This window comes from Molossus molossus, unplaced genomic scaffold (assembly GCF_014108415.1).
Source record: "Molossus molossus isolate mMolMol1 unplaced genomic scaffold, mMolMol1.p scaffold_m16_p_3, whole genome shotgun sequence".
Lineage (NCBI taxonomy): Eukaryota > Metazoa > Chordata > Mammalia > Chiroptera > Molossidae > Molossus > Molossus molossus.
Genome location: NW_023425366.1, coordinates 132,203,612 through 132,221,891, shown reverse-complemented (window position 1 = coordinate 132,221,891; position 18,280 = coordinate 132,203,612). Strand labels below are relative to the sequence as shown.

Sequence of the window (18,280 nt, the reverse complement as noted above, 5' to 3'; positions counted from 1 at the left end):
CTCGATGCGGCTGCTGCTTTAATTTCGTAGTTTTAGGACTTCCATTCAGCTCAATGTCAGGCGGTTCTGAATGATGGTTGTTCTGTAATTTTGATGTGGTTGTGGGAGGATGCGAGACCGCGTTTACCTGCCTGCTATCTTGACCGGAGGTTGCTGTGTGAACTTTTCACATTAAGTGTCGGTAATCGAGAATTTAAAGGGCATGCTGAAAAAACCAGGTGCCAAAATCAGCGTTAGATGAAGCTGTCACTGATAGCAAGTAAACACTAATGAAGGTGTTTAACTGTCCCTGTTCATCTTTCTCCAAATCTTGCTCTCTATCATCAAAATAGGGTCCCTAAAATGCTCAGACTTAGCTGCTACAGTAGCAAGTCCTATTACAAAAGCACAGTTTAGTACTACATAGTATTGGGTTGCTGGAGCTAACTTGCCTGTGGATGATAACTATCCTTTGGACAATGAGGCAGTACCCCAGCACCCGTCACTGGTGACCATGTGTCTGCACTGCAGACTGCCTCAGTCATTGCAGGCCACCGCAACAGAGCAACACCGCTGGGGGCTTGTCACAGACACTGCTGCTCACGGTTCTGGAGGTGGGAAGTCCAGGTCAAGGTGCCAGCAGGTTTGGTGTTGGGAGGACGGCCCAGTCCACAGACAGCTGCCACCTCTTGGTGTACGGGACGGCACTCCAACCAACCGAGCCACCTGGCCAGGGCAGGGTGAAACCTCTTAAAAAGAATTCATGCAGTTGGAGGTACCTAGAGACCTTGAACCCTGAAGTATAGCTCACATCATGGAGAAACCAATAAGAGGAACCTTTCTGGCCCATTGGCAGAGCAGCAACCCAGGCCCCAGCTTAGTGCCTCACCTTATGCAGATGAGGAGGGTGGCCATCCCTTAGAGCAGCAAGAATGTGACAGTCCACACATTGGGCAGCCCTTCCCCACACCCATCCCCAGATGTCCTGATCTGGTGAAGAAGGGAGGGGAGTCTAAATTCCCTCAGAGCGTCAGCCTGTGTACCCTCCTGTCTCATTTTCTGCAGTTCTATAATTAAAAATTTTACAGTAAACTTGTATTGCCTTCTGTACGATAAAATTTATTTTTGGAAATATACATTAAAATTCTAAAGCGGTGATCTAGCAGTGAGTGGAAGGCCACAGTCTCCCTCCCCTTCAGCCATACTGGCTCCTGTGACACAGCAGCGGTGTGGCATTGTCTTGCCTCATGCCTGTCATCTACTTCAGTATGTACACTAGCCTTTCTTGCAAAGATAGGAGCATGCTCTGTACAGCTGTGCAGTGTTTTACGTTATTTTTTATCTTTATTGTTGAATGTATTACAGATGTTCCTCATTTTTTCCCCATAGACCCCCTCCTCCTCACTCCCGCCCCACTCCTGCCCCTTTCTGCCTTTTCCCACACTGTTGTCTGTGTCCATTGGTTTTCCATATAAGTTCTTTCGTTTATTTCTTCCCATCCCCCAACCCCCTTCTCTTTGAGGTTTGTCAGTCTAGCAACCAGTTTGTACTTCTTAATCCCTTCACCTTTTTCACCCATTTCCCCAACCCCCCTCCCATCTGGCAACCAACAAAATGTTCTCTGTATCTATGAGAATGTTTCTGTTCTGCCTGTTCATTTTGTTTGTAGATTCCATTGTCAATAGATATGTATTCATTGCCATTTTGTTTATTCGTATATTTTATCTTTTTCTTCAGAAAGACCCTTCAACATTTCATATAATAATGGTTTGGTGGTGATGAACTCCTTTAACTTTTCCTTGTCTGGGAAAGTCTTTATATGGCCATCGATTCTAAATGACAGCTTTGCTGAACAGAGTAATCTTCTTGGTTGTAGGTTCTTGGTTTTCATCACTCTGAATATTTCTTGCCACTCCCTTCTGGCCTGCAAAGTTTCCTTTGAGAAATCAGCTGATAGTCTTATGGGAACTCCTGTGTAGGTAACTAACTACTTTTCTCTTGCTGCTTTTAAGATTCTTTGTCTTGAACCTTTTGCATTTTGATGATGATGTGTCTTGGTGTGGGCCTCTTGGGGTTCATGTTGTTTGGGACTCTCTGTGCTTCCTGGACTTGTATGTTTCCTTCACCAAGTTAGGAAAGTTTTCTGCCATTATTGTTTCAAACAGGTTTTCGATTTCTTCTTCTCTCTCTTCTCCTTCTGGCACTTCCAAGATGCAAATGTTGGCATGCTTTAAGTTGTCCCAGAGGCTCCTATCCTCATTTTTTTGGATTTTTTTCTCTTTCTGCTGTTCTGATTGGGTGTTTTTTTGCTTCCTTGTATTCCAAATCGATGGTTTGCTTCTTGGCTTTACCTTCTCTACTAGTGAATTCTGTGTAAATTATTCTTTATTTCAGTTAGTGCCTCCTTCATTTCTGACTAGTCCTTTTTTATGCTCTTGAGGCCCTCACTACGTTCGCTGAAGTTCTCTCTACGTTCACTGAGCATCCTTATAAGCAGTAATTTGAACTCAGCATCTGTGAGGTTGCTTATCTCCATTTCGCTTAGTTCTTTACCTGGAGATTTTTTCTGTTCTTTCATTTGGGACCTGTTTCTTTGTATCCTCATTTTGGCTGCCTCCCTGTGTTTGTTTCTATGTATTACTTAATGAGAGGTATGGGGCTAGCTGAGACCAGATGCTGCTTGTTTGAAAGAATTTAGGAAAACCTGAAGCAGGATCCAAGACAGGTCAATCCTATGGTTAAGCAACTGGCAACAGCTTGGATGGGCCTGAAAGTTGGGTCGGGCGGGGCCTCAGGGAATCACCAGGGTGGGGCAACCAGTGTGAGCCAGGTTTTGTGAGTCCCAGATGTGACTGCTGTCTGCCGCCCCCGGGAAGGGCTCACCAAAAGAACAGAATCCTCTGACAGCAAGTCTGTCCTGGAGAAAGCTGCCTCTCCAGCCCTCGCTCCAGTGCCAAACAGCTCAGTTCTTCTGTATGTCTCTGGTGCCCCTCGAGCTGCCTCCCCTCCAAGCTTAAAGAGAGTGAGTCGGATAAGTTTGTGCACGGGCCCTTTAAGAGGAGCTGCCTGGGACTCCAGCCACGTCTGCCTCCCTGAGCCTCAGTTCCTGCTGGTTTTTCCAGCCAGAGTGATGGGGATTCTCTTCCTGGCACTGGAACCCTGAGCAAGGTGCCTGGTGTGGGACGGGGACCCCTTAGTCTTCAGGGAGGACCTTCCTAGCCAGCGTATCCCCCTGGTTTTTATCTGCCACACGTGGGTGTGGGACCCGCCCGTCCACCTTTGCCCCTCCTACCAGTGTCGATGTGGCTGCTGCTTTAATTCTGTAGTTGTAGGACTTCCATTCAGCTCGGTGTCAGGCGGTTCTGAATGATGGTGGTTCTGTAGTTTAGTTGTAACTTTGATGTGGTTGTGGGAGGACGTGATTCCGCGTTTACCTACCCGCCATCTTGACTGGAAGTCCTAGCGTTTTACATTTTGTATGTCATAGACATCTATGTACAGTAAAACATAGATGTACACTACACGTCACTTAACAGTGGGGAATACGCCCTGAGAAACCATTGCTAGGGGATTCCGTCCTTGGGGAAACATAGGGCGTGTGTGGTGGAGCCTGCTCTGCCAGGACTGCTGGTGCCGTCTGGTACTCCTGGGTTGCAGGTTATGTCCTGGGGGCCATAGGCGGTCGTAATGTGTTTGCTCCCAGGTTCAGTGGCCAGGCTGTCACTAGGAGATGGGAAATTTCAGCTCTATTTTAATGGTATGGGACCCCATCGCACATAGAGTCTGTGATCGACTGAAACATCGTTGTGGGTGTATAACTGTACCCTGTCCTCTCTTAGTTACGACATTTCCATGGTGTGTCAGTACAGCAGTTTCTTCAGTCCCGTATTGGTGGGTTGTGTTTAGCTTTTCTCCAACTGAGCTTAGAGCTGATACAAAGCTGCCTTCATCCACAGGGATCAGGTGTCTCAGGTGTTTCTGGGAGCCAGGCAGCACAGATCATTCACATGGTCTACCCAGGATCTTCGCTGAGCCCTTATTTTCAGCTTCTAGTCACACGCCTGCTGCTCCCAGGGCTTCCTAGGGACATACATTGTGGTGACCTGTAATTTTAGTAACTTTGTGTTTGGGGTGTGTTTGATTTCTCCATGTCTTTGAGGTTTTTGGAATAGGCTCCTTTGTGTTCTGCAGACTCTTTGAAACTGCGCAGGTTGGGAAACAGAAGAGCCTGAAATCACAAACAGAAAGTGGTCAAATGTTCTGGGATCGCTTCCCAGCCAGCAGCCCCGTCCCCACTCGCTGTGTGCAAGACAGCGACTGCCCTGCTGGCTGAGGCCGGGCAGGCAGCCTTTCAGACACCGTTCACCGGGGGAGCTCACAGCCGGCACTTCTCCTAATGATTTAGAACTAAATGATTAAGTTGGTAAATTTTATGTCCTTTTACCACAAAAAATAATTGGGAGAAAAAGCAAATGGACCAGATTCCACTTTGTAGCTATAAAAAAGAAAGATGTGTTTTATGTCCAGTGATGATATGCAAGATATGTCAGCAAGATAATCAGCAAGATATGTCAAGTGGTGGGGAGGAGAACGGCAAAACTATGTATTTTATCTGTTAGCTCTGTAAAAAACGAAAGAAGGAAAGGTAAAGAGAAAAGGTGTTGCTTCTGTAGACTCAGGAGCACACCCCAGCTGCAGCTGTCTCCAGGAAGGGGAACTGTTTGGTGGGGGACAGGAGTGAGAAGGCCTGTTACCTTTGGATGTTTGAATCGTGTAACTCTGGTACCTATTTAAAGATAAATTTGTTTTTTTAAAGTTACATTTTCTTTTTTTCTTTCTTTATTTATCTATTTTATTAATTAATTTTTGTGACAGATGTTTCTCCCTTTTCCCCCACTGGGCTGTTTCCAGATCTTAGCTATTGTAAATAGTGCTGCTACGAACATGGGGGTACATATATTCTTTCTGATTGGTGTTTCAGGCTTCTTAGGGTATATTCCTAGAAGTGGGAACACTGGTTCAAATGGAAGTTCAATTTTCAATTTTTTGAGGTAACACCATATTGTTTTCCATAGTGGCTGCACCAGTCTGCATTCCCACCAGCAGTATACTAGAGTCCCCTTTTCTCCACACCCTCGCCAACACTTGTTGTTTGATGATTTGTTGATGGCGACCATTCTGACAGATGTGAGGTGATACCTCATTGTTGTTTTAATTTGCATCTCTCTGATGATTAGTGATGTTGAGCATTTCTTCATATGTCTCTTAGCCATTTGTATGTCCTGTTTGGAGAGGTGTCCGTTTAGTTCTTCTGCCCATTTTGTAATTGGGTTCTTTGTCTTTTGTTGAATTGTATGAACAATTTATATATAATGGAAATTAACCCCTTATCTGATATATCATTGGCAATTATGCTCTCCCATACAGTGGATAGCCTTTCAGTTTTGATGATTGTATCTTTTGTTGTGCAGAAGCTATTGAGTTTGATGTTGTTCCATGTGTTCATTTTCTCCTTTGCTTCTATTGCCTTAGGTGATGTATCAGTGAAAATTCTGCTGTGTATGATGTCTGAAATTTTGTTGCCTACAGTTTCTTCTAGGATTTTTATGGATTCATGGGTCACATTTAAGTCTTTAATACATTTTGAGATTATTCTTGTGTAGGGTGTAAGTTGATGGTCTACTTTCATTTTTATGTATGTAGCTGTCCAATTTTCCCAACGCCATTTATTAAAGAGGCTGTCCTTACTCCACTGTATGCTCTTGCCACCTTTGTCAAATATTAACTGAGCATATAGCCTTGGGTCCATTTCTGGGTTCTCTGTTCTGTTCTACTGGTCTATATGCCTGTTCTTGTGCCAGTACCAGGCTGTTTTGATTATAGTGGCTTTGTAGTATAACCTGAAATCTGGTAATGTGATACCTCCAACTTTTTTCTTCTTTTTCAAGATTCCTGTGGCTATTTGAGGACTTTTTTGGTTCCATATAAACTTTTGAAGTACTTGTTCTAGTTCTGTGAAGTATGTTGTTGGTATTTTGATGGGGATTGCACTGAATCTATAGATTGCTTTGGGTAGTATGGACATTTTAATGATGTTAATTCTTCCAATCCATGAACAGGGTATATACTTTCACTTTTTTATATCTTCCTCTATTTCTTTTTTCAATGACCTGTAGTGTTCTGCAAATCGGTCCTTAATTCTTTTGGTTAAGTTTATTCCTAGGTATCTTAATTTTTTTGCCGCAATGGTAAATGGGATTGTTATCTTAGTTTCTCTATCTGTGAGTTCATCCTTGGTGTATAAGAATGCCATCAATTTTTTGACATTAATTTTGTATCCTGCTACTTTTCCAAATTCATTTATTAACTCCAGTAAATTTTTGATGGAGTGTTTGGGGTTTACTACGTATAGTATCATGTCATCTGCAAATAATGACAGTTTCACTTCCTTCTTTCCAATTTGGATCCCTTTTATTTTTTCTTCCTGGCTGATTGCTGTGGCTAAGACTTCCAGTACTATGTTAAATAAGAGTGGCGAAAGTGGGCATCCTTGCCTTGTTCCTGTTCTTAAGGAAAATGAATTTAGTTTCTGCCCATTGAGTATGATGTTGGCTGTAGGTCTTTCATATGTGGCCTTTATTATGTCTAGATATGATCCCTCTATTCCCATATTGCTGAGCATTTTTATCAGTAATGGATGCTGGATTTTGTGGAAGGCTTTCTCGGCCTCTATTGATACGATCATGTGGTTTTTATTCTTCATTTTATTTATGTGGTGTATCACATTTATTGATTTGCGAATATTGTACCAGCCTTGCATCCCTGGGATGAATCCCACTTGGTCATGGTGGATAATTTTTTTGGTGTATTGCTGGATCCGATTTGCTAGTATTTTGTTCAGGATTTTGGCATCTATGTTCATCAGAGTTATTGGCCTGTAGTTTTCTTTCTTTGTTGTGTCTTTTTCTGGTTTTGGAATTAGAATTATGGTGGCTTCATACAACGAACTTGGAAGTCTTCCTTCTTCTTGAATTTTTTGAAATAGTTTGAGGAGAATGGGTATTAGTTTTTCTTTGAATGTTCGGTAGAACTCCCCCGTGAAGCCATCCGGGCCTGGGTTTTTGTTTGCTGGGAGAGTCTTGATTACATCTTCAATTTCTTTTGTTGTTATTGGTCTGTTCTCTCTCTTCCTGGTCCAGTTTTCGGAGACTATGTGTTTCTAGAAATTTGTCCTTTTCGCTTAGATTGTCGAATTTGTTGCCATATAGTTGTTCATAGTAGCTGTTAACGATCTTTGTATTTCTGTGGTGTCAGTTGTTACTTCTCTTTCATTTTTGATTTTGTGTATTTGGGTTCTTTCTCTTTGTTTCTTGGTGAGTCTAGCTAAGGGTCCATCAATCTTTTTTATCTTTCGAAAAACCAGCTGTGTGTTTCATTGATCCCTTGAATTGTTTTTTTGGACTCTATGTCCTTTATTTCTGCACTGATCTTTACTATTTCCTTTCTTCTACTTGCTCTGGGGTTTTCTTTTTGTTTGCTCTCTAGTTCTTTAAGTTGTGAGGTTAGATAGTCTATTCGAGATTTTTCTTTTTTTTTGAGGTAGGCCTGTAGTGCTATGAACTTCCCTCTCAGAATTGCTTTCGCTGCTTCCCACAGATTTTGTGTTTTTGTGTGTTCATTTTCATTGGTTTCCAGACAGTTTTTAATTTCTTCCTTGATCTTCTTGGTAACCCATTCATTGTTTAATAACATGCTATTTAGCTTCCATGTGTTCAAATGTCTTTGTATGTTCTTCTTGCAATTGATTTCTAGTTTCATGCCCTTGTAATCTGAGAAGATGCTTGATATGATTTCAGTCTTCTTGAAGTTGTAGAGACTTAGTTTGTGCCCTAACATGTGGTCTGTCTTTGAGAATGTCCCATGTGCACTTGAGAAGAATGTGAATTCTGTAGTTTTGGGGTGTAGTTCTCTGTAGATATCTATTAAATCCATTTGGTCTAGTGCTTCATTTAGAGTCTCTGTTTCCTTGCTAATTTTTTGTCTAGAGGATCTATACAGTCATGTCAGCAGGGTGTTGAAGTTCCCTGCTATGATTGTATTGCTACTGATTTCTCCTTTGAAGTCCTCCAGAAGATGTTTGATATATTTTGGTGCTCCTATATTGGGTACATATGTGTTTATCAAAGTTATATCTTCCTGTTGGATAGATCCTTTCAATGGTATGTAGTGGCCTTCTTTGTCTCTACTTATGGCCTTTATTTTGAAATCTATTTTATCAGATATGAGTATTGCTACCTCAGCTTTTTTTTCCTTTCCGTTTGCTTGGAAGATTGTTTTCCATCCCTTCACTTTCAACCTGCGTGAGTCTTTTGTTGTGAGGTGGGTCTCTTGTAAATAGCATATTGATGAGTCATGCTTTTTTGTCCAATCAGCTACGCTGTGTCTTTTTATGGGAGCATTCAATCCATTTACATTTAAGGTGATTATTGATATGTACTTATTTTTATTGCCATTTTTGTTTAGTGTGGTTTTATTTTTTTTCCTATTTCTCTTGCTAATTACAGCAGTCCTTTTAACATTTCTTGCAGTGTTGGTTTGGTGCTAATGTATTCCCTTATCCTTTTTTTGTCTGGGAAGCTCTTTATTTGACCTTCTATTTTGATGAACGCCTTGGTGGGTAGAGTAGTCTTGGATTCAGATTCTTGTTTTTCATGACCTTGATTACCTCATGCCATTCCCTTCTGGCCTGTAGTGTTTCTGTTGAGAAGTCAGCTGAGAGCCTTATGGTGGTTTCTTTGTAGGTAACCTGTTGCTTCTCTCTTGCTGCTTTTAGGATTCTGTCTTTGTTGAATTTTTGGCACTTTGATTACTATGTGTCTTGGTGTGGGCTTGTTTGGGTTCTTCTTACTTGGGGCTCTCTGTGCTTCTTGAACTTGAATAACTTCTTCCTTCACCAAATTAGGGAAGTTTTTTGTCACTATTTCTTCAAGTATATTCTCTAACCTTTGCTAGTTTTCTTCTTCTTCGGGGCCTCCTATGATGCAAATGTTATTACGTTTCCAGTTGTCCCACAGTTCTCTTAAGCTGTTTTCCTGTTTTTTAATTATTTTTCCTTTTTTTTTTCTGATTGGTTGATTTTTTTCTACCCTATCTTCTAATTCACTGATCCGATCCTCAGCTTCCTCTACTCTGCTATTTAGACTTTCCAATGTGTTCTTTATTTGTGATATGTCATTTTTCATTTCTTCTTGGTGGTTTTTCATTTTTAACTGGTTGATTTTCAACATTTCTATGTCTTTACTCATTGTGCTCATGTCCCTACACATGCTGTTGAGCTTTCTCAAGATCATGGCTCTGAATTCTAGTTCTGTTAACTTGCTTAACTGCACCTCATTTATCTCATCTTCGGTAGAGGTCTCTTGTTCTTTAATTTGGCTTTTGTTTCTGTTTTTCACCATTTTGGCTAGTACAGTGGGCCTTGGAGGCTGCCAAATTTTCCCTGTGGGTGTTGGTGTTCTGCTGTTTGTGGCTTCCTCTCCTGGGTTTGGATGAGGCAGGGAGGACCCACTTTAAACACCACTGTCAAGTCTTACTTTTCTGGTTAGAGTTGCTAGCCCAGGGAATGGTAGTTATCCTCTAGCTTTTTTGCCTGGAGGCTATTAGTAGTGGTCACCTGATGAACCTTGGTTTCTGCGTCGACTGAAAAACTCCCTCATGTGCTCAGTGTAAGAGGATTTCCAGAGGGTGGGGCACATAACTCTTTGGTGGGGGACAGGAGTGAGAAGGCCTGTTACCTTTGGACTTTTGAATCTTTTCACTCTGTTACCTATTTAAAGATAAATTTGTTTTTTTAAAGTTACATTTTCAAGCCTCTATCTTGGATAGCCTGATTCAGTACATTGAGGGTGAGGCCTGGGAACCCATATATATCTATATATCTATATCTATATGTATCAAATATTTTTATTAAGATATAATTAATATACCATAAAATAATATATGCTTTTGAAGTTTACCACCAGTGGCTTTTAGTGGATTCAGAGTGTGTGAGCATCATCACTAACTCCAGAACAAGCCCTCACCCTGAAGGATCACCCCATGCCCAGTACCAGTCACTTCCCGTTCCTCCCTCCTGGATCCCCTGGTTGCCCCCGTCTCCTGTTTCTTTGGATCTTCCCTTCCAGTACTTCGCAGAGTGGGCTCTCACCGTGCAGGTCTTCATGCCTGCCGCTTCCACTCAGCACGAGCGGCGTCAGGCTCACCAATGTTGTAGCACACATAGAGTATGGCATCGGGGGGCTGCCAGACTGTTTTGCAAAGCGGTTGTACCATGTTCTCGTTCCCACAGTGATGTTTGTGGGCCTGGGAACCTGGATTTGTAGTAAGAATCCTGGTGATTCTTATGATAAAGCAATTTTGGAAAACCCTGTCTCTTGGAGGAGTCTGGTCTCTTGCTGTGGTGGTTGTGTTGGTTCTTACCCGGTACGAGCAGTGCTGAGGGACACCCTGAGTGCTGCCAGGAACACGGCACCAGGCGCTGCTCTGCAAGATCCAAGAAGAAGCATCTCCAACAGAGCAAACTAAGGGCGGGGGGGCATCCAGGCGGAGTGGGATGTTTTGGTTTTTGTTTAAATTTTTTAAGTGGGATATGTAACAGAAACCTAGTTGTGCTGTGAAAACTCAGAAGACGCAGGTGGATGCGGCATAGACAGGGAAGTCGTGCATGCGTGTGCTTCTCCTCAGTGGGCACGGGGACGAGTCCTCGTGGCGTGAGCCTGACTTCCCTCCATTTGTATGTCTTCTGTGTTTGTTCATTTACTTTTGTTTTTAAAAATTTTACATTGCAATATATTAGTTTCAGGTGAACAACATAGTGATTAGACATTATATAACATGTGAAGTGATCCCCCCAATAAGTCTAGTACCCACCTGGTGCCAATGGTATTGACTGTATTTTCTGTGTTGTACTTTACATCCCTGTGACTGTTTTGTAACTGACATTGCGTACTTCTGAATCCTTCAGCTTGATCACCCATCCCTCGACACTGCCCCACCCCACCCCCATCTCCTCTGGCAAACATCAGTCTGATCTCTGTATCTGTGAGCTTGTTTCTGTTTTGTTAGTTTTGTTTTTAGATTCCACATATAAGTGAAATCATATGGTATTTGTCTTTCTCTGTCTGTCTGACTGACTTTATTTAGCATAACCCTCTTGGTCCATCCATGTTGTTGCAACTGGTAAGATTTCATTCTTTTTACAGTTGAGTAATATTCCACTGTATATCTGTACCACCACTTTTTATCTGCTCGTCTGTCCGTGGACATTTAGGTTGCTTCCATGTCTTGGCTATTGTATATGACATGTCCTTCTTTGTCTCCTATTATAGTCTTTACTTTCAGAGTATATTTTGTCTGATCTAAGTATTGTTACCCCAGCTTTTTTTCATTTCTGTTTGCCTGAAATACCTTTTTCCATGTCTTTACTTTCAGTCTGCGTGTGTCTCATTCTGAAGTGAGTCTCTGGTAGATAGCATAGATAGGGTCTTATTTTCCAGCCACCCTATGTTTTTTGTTGGGAGCATTTAATCCATTTACATTTAAAGCAATTATTGATAGATGTATGTCTACTTTATTATTCATTTTTCATTTTCTTCTTAAAGAAGTCCATTTACTATTTCTTGTAATACTGGTTTGGTGATGATGAACCTCTTTAGCTTTTTCTTGTCTGGTCTAGGATGAAAAGAACACACACACACATATCTAACCCATTTTATCTTGAATTGCCTTGTGTGGTTTTTAATTAGCCACAAAAGAAAGTGTTAGATGATATTGACAGATTATTCTGAACTCTAAATTAGGGAGAAAAAACTCTTTTCATATGTAGTAGGATTTGAGTTCTAAATTGAGAGGTCTCCCAGACAAGATTTTATATGTAGGGCAAATCTTCTATGATAGAAATAAAAACCTACTTTGGAACACTGCCTCTGCAGCCCCCAGACAGCTGTATCTCCCCTCCCAGAACAGGGCCTGAGGGGCAGCTGAGGAGCAGCACCCCTTCAAAGCCAGGGCTCCCCCTTCACCGAGGCACAGCAGTAGGCGTTCTCTCTGGGCCGCTTAGCAAACACAGAAGCAGAATAAGTAAGTGGTCTTCTAGGCTGTCACGAGCGGAATTTCAGTGTCCCCTGAGCAAGGCCTTCACTGTGGACCTAGCATTTCAACAGCAAGCAGAGTCTGGAGGGCTGTGGGGACACAGGCTTCTCCGCAGCATGGACAGCGGACCTAGTAGAGCCCAGGCCTGCCTGCGTGCTAGGAGGTGCCTTCGGCAGGTTCAGCTCTCCTGCTTTCTTTCTAATTGTCCGTATTGTGGTTCAGTATACACAGCACAGCATTCACCATCTGACCAGTGTTAAATGTGTAATTCAGTGGCTCTGAGCACGTTCAGAAGGCTGTGTAACCATCACCATGTCCATGTCCAGAACCTTTTGTCATCCCAAACAAAACCTTTATCCCTGAACTGTAACTCTCTACTCCTCTTCCTCATTCTGATCTGTCTGTGACTGGACAGCTCTCAGCAACTCCTGTGAGTGGAGTCATGCAGTGTGTGTCTTTCTGTCTGGGCTGTGTCGCTGAGCCTGGCCTTGGCAGGGTGCATCGTGTTGTAGCATGTATTTGCGTCGTTCCTTTAGTGCTGAGTGACACCCCCTGTGTGGACAGACCACATGGGTTTGTCGTCCATCTGTCGAGGGCATTTGAATGGCTCCACCTTTTGGCTCCTGTGAACAAGCCACTCTGAACCTGCTTGTCCACGTGCCTGTGCACACCTGTTTCAGTTCTTCTGGGTGCACACCCCGAAGTGGGGTTGCTGCGCCAGGTGCTCACCTGGCGGTCTGTGTGCTCACCTTTGTGAGGAGCCACCAAGCTTCCCAAGGCCACTGCAGCATGTTGGATGGCCCCACTGTGCACGGAGCCCAGCTTCTCTCCGTCTGTGTCAACGCTTGCTGTTCACTACTCTTTGTATAGTGACGTCCTGATGATGTCCGTATGGTTTGGATTGCATTTCTCTAGTAATAGAGGTGTTGAGCGTCCTTTCCCAGGCTTGTTGACCATGTATTTTCTTTGTGGAAATGGCTATTCAGGTTCTTTGCCCATTTTTAAAAATTGGGTAACTTGTTTTATTGTCGTTGAAGTTTTTTATATATTCTGTATATAAACCACTTATCAGATCTATGATTTCCAGACTTGTGTTTCTTTTTAAAAACACAGCTCTGTGTTGCTCGGTGCTGGTGATGGCTTGTAAATTCTGCTCAGCTCAGTCTTTCATCTTCCCTGGGTGACATGACCTGGCCACTCACCTTTTGAACTCGTGTCCTCACTGGAGGTGGAACAAGTGTGCCTTCCCCCAGGAGTTCCTGTGGTCCCTGAGCAGGGCCAGCAGAGGAGCCCCATGGCCTCTGTCCCTGTTGCTGCCCCTGCCAGGGCCGACGCCAAGTGTGTGTTCCCAGAGCCCTTGCACCGAATCTCTTTCTTCCCAACAAGATGGACATCGCAGCCTCATGTGCCCCGACCAGTCACACACAGTGCCCAGTAAACAGGAGAGGACAGCGTGAATGCTGTCTCATCACCGCACTTAGGTTGTTCACTTTGTCCCCACTTCCCCCCTGTGCGCAGTGTCCAGGAGAGCGCCTGCTCACTGTGGGCGCCTGATGAACTGCTTAGGGGAACGTGGTGAAGCAGTGAGTGCGGGTCCTGAGCTGGGCTGGGGGAGGCATCCAGGGCATAGGAAAGTGACCATGCGGAAAGCTCTGAGCAGAGTCTCTCCATCTGAGCGTTGTTTCCTTTGAAGAAGGAAGAGGGGCAGTGCCTCCTCTCCAGCTGCAGACACTGGCTTCTCAGCGCAGGCCTCACCACAGAGGGTGTGGGTTGTAGCATCTGCCCCTTGCTGTGCAGGGGGCTCTGGTTCTAATTGAGGATGCCGTCCACCAGGACCATGCTCTCTCGACATCGCTGGAAGTGATTTCACACTGGGAGTATGTTAGGACCACACACATGTTTGATCTTGTCGGGCAGTTTAGAATTTCATTTGTTGGGTCAGTGTTCTATCTGTGTTGACCTTGACACTTTTTCTCCCAGTTAATTCTTTGGGGGTTCTAGAAAGGACTCGCCATCTTCACCTTACCCCCACTTCCTTCTCCCCTCCCACTGCTCCCTGCCTGTACCCTCCTGCTGCTCCTTCCTCCTCCCCTCCTCTTTTCCCTCCCTTCCTTCCTTTTACCCTTTGGAGGCTTTCTGTTGCACAGATTACTTCATCTTTTTAAAATGATCGTTATTCCTTGGACGAGTCTCTGGAACTGTCACCTGTCAGAACCCTCTAAGCCGTGTGTGCATTCCGTCTGATATTTCTGTGGCGTCCAGACAGCTGTGCGCACAGAGCAGGTGCGGCAGGCCTCCCGCGAGCCTGGCTGCCCCACCGGCTCCCCTCCCGTGCCTGTTTGCCCGTGTGTGAAGCGGGCCCTGTGACCACTTCTGTGGTCCATGGGGGTGGTTCAGTACAACAGTCCCAGCTGATTCCTCTGCCCAGGTGACTGATTTCTAGGCTTTCTATAAAAGTGTGCTACCTGCTTTTTTCACTTAATAGCCCAAAGCCAGTTTGACTGAGAGTCTTTGACTGAATTGCTCAAAGAAGGACAAAGAGAAGAAGGGAGAGATGGGAGGCAATAGCGGTGCCTCCGACCTAGGGTGTTTCAGCAGGTCGGCGACGTTGCAGACCTTCACTGGGACCTGCCTGCTGCCCTGGGCCCTCTGCGTGGCCTGACTTCCGTGAGGCTCTCAAGACTGGCCGCCTCCAGGCTGTGCGAAGGAGAGCAGACCCCCTCATTTTCTCAGTGTCTGATGCAGGCACTTTCTCTGTCTTGCAGCTGATGCTTTCTTCAAAGCTGCCATAAGCCTCGTTCCGGAAGTCCCGAAGATGATCAACATCGATGGGAAGATGCGGCCGTCGGAATCATTCCTGCTGGAGTTCCTCTGCAATTTCTTCTCTACGTTGTTAATAGTTCCGGTATGTTTCCCCAGGAGAGCTGCAGGTGATGTCTTTGTTCTGCTTAGAGCCCTAAAGTGCAGGAAGGTTCTGTCTATATGTTGGTTTTGTAATCAGATGTTGGAATTTCTCAGAGCATTTTCCATTCTGTGTCCTGATTGTGTTAGTTGAGGCTCTGCATATGGTCAGGGATGGGGGTCACTTAGTGACAGGTGCTCAGACATCAGGACCAAGATGCCTCGGATGGACTCCCGGGTCCCCACCCTGCACTCTACAATCTTGCGTAATTATGTGGTATTACTGGGCTGCAGTCTTTATTTTATTTTATTTTATTTTTTTAATCCTCACCCGAGGACATTTTCCCATTTTTTTGTTCAGGTAGAGTGGGAGGGAGAGAGAGGAACAGAGAGAGAGAGAGAAACATTGATGTGAAAGGGACACATCGAGTGGCTGCCACCCGCACGACCGACAAGGGCCGGGGACAAACTGCAACCGAGGTACGTGCCCTTAGCGGGAACCGAACCCGGGTCTCTCCAGACCGCAGGCCGACGCTCTAACCGCTGAGCCAAACCGGCCAGGGCTGGGCTGCAGTCTTTTTGTCTGTGAAATAGGAATAATAATAATAATAATAATAATAATAATGGTATCTGCATCTAAGCATCGCTGAGGATTAAGTGAGTGAACTTGTGTACGCAGTCAGAACAGTGACTTGGCACACAGTGCTGAAATAGGTGATGGTAATGTCCCTTTGATGGCAGGTACTAGAAACCAAACCACAATAGCCAAGGTCAAAGGGGACATTTGGAAGGATGCTGGGGTTTCTTGTGGACTGTAAGAGAGAGTTGAGCAGTTTGGGTTGGGCTGGGAAGAATCAGGGCCCCCAGCCTGATGACAAGCACAAGGACCCTGACCCTACGAGGGCTCTTAACAGAGGGTCCAGCTACTGCCCGGGAGCCGGGCACAGTGGCCATAAATGTAGATGAGGAAAGAAAATGACATCTTTGTTTTTACAAACCTCAGTGAAGTGTATAGCTTTTTACTCCATTATGAATGATAGGCAACGGGCCAGTGTTTGTCACAGTAGCTGAGATGCTGTCACCAATAGAAATCACCAATGTGCCTTGGCCAGTGTGGCTCAGTTGGTTGGTGCACCAAACGGTCTCCGGTTTGATTCCCAGTCAGGGTACATACTCAGGTTGTGGGTTTGATCCCTGGTCGAGGCACATACAGGAGCCAACCAATTGATGTTTCTTTCTTTCTCTCTCTCAACAATGAAAGGCATAGCCTTGGGTGAGGAATTAATAAATTAATTAATTAAATAAATAAATAAATATCACTAATATGTTTGATCACAGTCCAGGTGTGAAAGAGATTGCAGAAGATTGACTGTGTGCTTTCTTCCCTAGAAAGCACAGCAGTTATTAGTCCCATCATTAGGTCTGTTATTTAAATGTATTCACCAAGGAGTCATAGTTACAATACAACAACTGTACTGAAGAGAGATTTTGATAATTACTTTAGTGCATTTGGTTTCCTTTGTCATCTTACACATTTCATTTTCTGCGCAGTATCCTGAGGAGCCATCTACCTCCCTAGGCTGTGATAGGTCTGGGCACAGAGGCCGGCTCTTGGTGGAGCCAGACGTGTGTAGGAATCAGGGACACCTGTTGACATGCAGAATCTTTGAGCCTCTCCCAGAGACTGTCCCTCTGAACCGGCCTGTTTGAAAGCTGCCTCAGAAGTTCAGGTGGCCCTAGAGTCACACTGTGAGAACTGTCCCTCTGGACTTGGGCCCTGAAAGAACTCAGCTCCCATGGGGACAGAGCTCCTTTGGGGTGAAGAAAACATCCTAAACGGAGTGTGGCAAGGATTGCACAGATGTGCATGTGCCAGCAGCCACTGAGTTGTGTGTTTGCGTGGGTGGGTCATTGGGTGTGAAATGTGTCTCCATGACGCTGAGGACACAGAAGTGGCTCAGCTCCCACAGCCTTCCCAGTCAGGTCCCAGGATTTCTGGAGAAAGGTTGGAGGCTGGGCGCAACTCTTCACTTGGGGTTTTCTTATTTCCTTCTTAGTACTTTTAGTAATTTTTTCTCTGTTTTGGATAGTTTAGCTACTAATTTTTTTTTTTTTAATCCTCACCCGAGGACATTTTTCAATATTTTGTCCAGTTAGAGTGGGAGGGAGAGAGAGAGAAAAAAACATTGACGTGAAAGGGACACATCGAGTGGTTGCACCCACACGACCCAACCAGGGCCGGGGACAAACTGCAACCGAGGTACGTGCCCTTAGCAGGAACCGAACCCGAGTCTCTCCGGACCACAGGCCGACACTCTAATCGCTGAGCCAAACTGGCCAGGGCTAGTTTAGCTACTAATTTAACAAGGAAGGTGACGAAAGAAATTAGGTTTCTCAGGAGGAAGTTGATCAGTGTCATTGTTCATTGACTTCCTGGGAGGCATTTTCTTCTGCGGAAGTCGTTACGTTAAAAACCCTCAGAGCCTGATGGAAGCCTTGTGCTTGGAGTTAGTCAGAAACTGGCATGAGGTCCTGACCCATTGACTCCATGGCCTTGCATCCCTGGGAAGGTTTTATAGTTCCTCAAAGCCTTAGTTGGCACTTTTCTAGAATGTCCTCAGAACACCCACCTGTGGGCTGCGGTAAGGGACCACAGTGATAGCGGTGAGAGTCACTGAGCCGTTCGTTGGGTCAGACTGACCAGGGGGTGGAATCCAGCATATAGGCACAGTTGCTGGCCGCATTGTCATGGGAAACATTTGGAATGAGTTACCCATCTTTAAAAATTGGTAGATGGTAGAAAAACCCACATTTTCAGTTCCTCTTAAAAAATCAGGTCATGCTATGTGGGGCCCCCATTCCCTGACCTAACCAACTGGCCACAGCTGGGGAGCAGCTGCCCCATTTGGGGTGGGGGTGGGGATTTTGCACTGTCTTTAGTTCCCCTGGGCACCTCCACACTCACAAGGCCCTTTTCTGTTGCCTGCCTGGCCCCGTGGGCGTGGGAATGCCCCCATCTCAACAGGACTTCCAGTTCCTGTGCCAGTGCTTGTGCTTTAGCTGGGGTTTGCTAAAGGTGGTGAGAAGAGTCACTACAACTTGTGACTTCTTACTACAGGTGACCCTTGAACAACAAGGGTTTGAACTTCCAGGGTACACATACACGGATCTTTTTCAGTAAACATACAGTCCTCCCTGTCCAGTTTTTCCAACACTATTTATTAAAGAGATTGTCTTTACTCCATAGTAT

At 44.7% G+C, this 18,280-nt stretch overlaps 1 protein-coding gene across 8 annotated transcripts in view; it reads left to right on the top strand.

The window, feature by feature from the left end:
* Positions 1-18,280, top strand: part of VPS35L (VPS35 endosomal protein sorting factor like) — a 143,539-nt gene that overhangs the window by 107,146 nt on the left and 18,113 nt on the right. For all 8 annotated transcript variants that reach the window (XR_004961631.1, XM_036278771.1, XM_036278776.1 and 5 more), the window contains one exon: positions 14,895-15,034. Coding sequence is in view for 7 of the 8 variants with exons in the window: in XM_036278771.1 (XP_036134664.1) it covers positions 14,895-15,034 (140 nt within the window). In the remaining variant the exon portion in view is untranslated. The remainder of the gene's footprint in view (positions 1-14,894; positions 15,035-18,280) is intronic.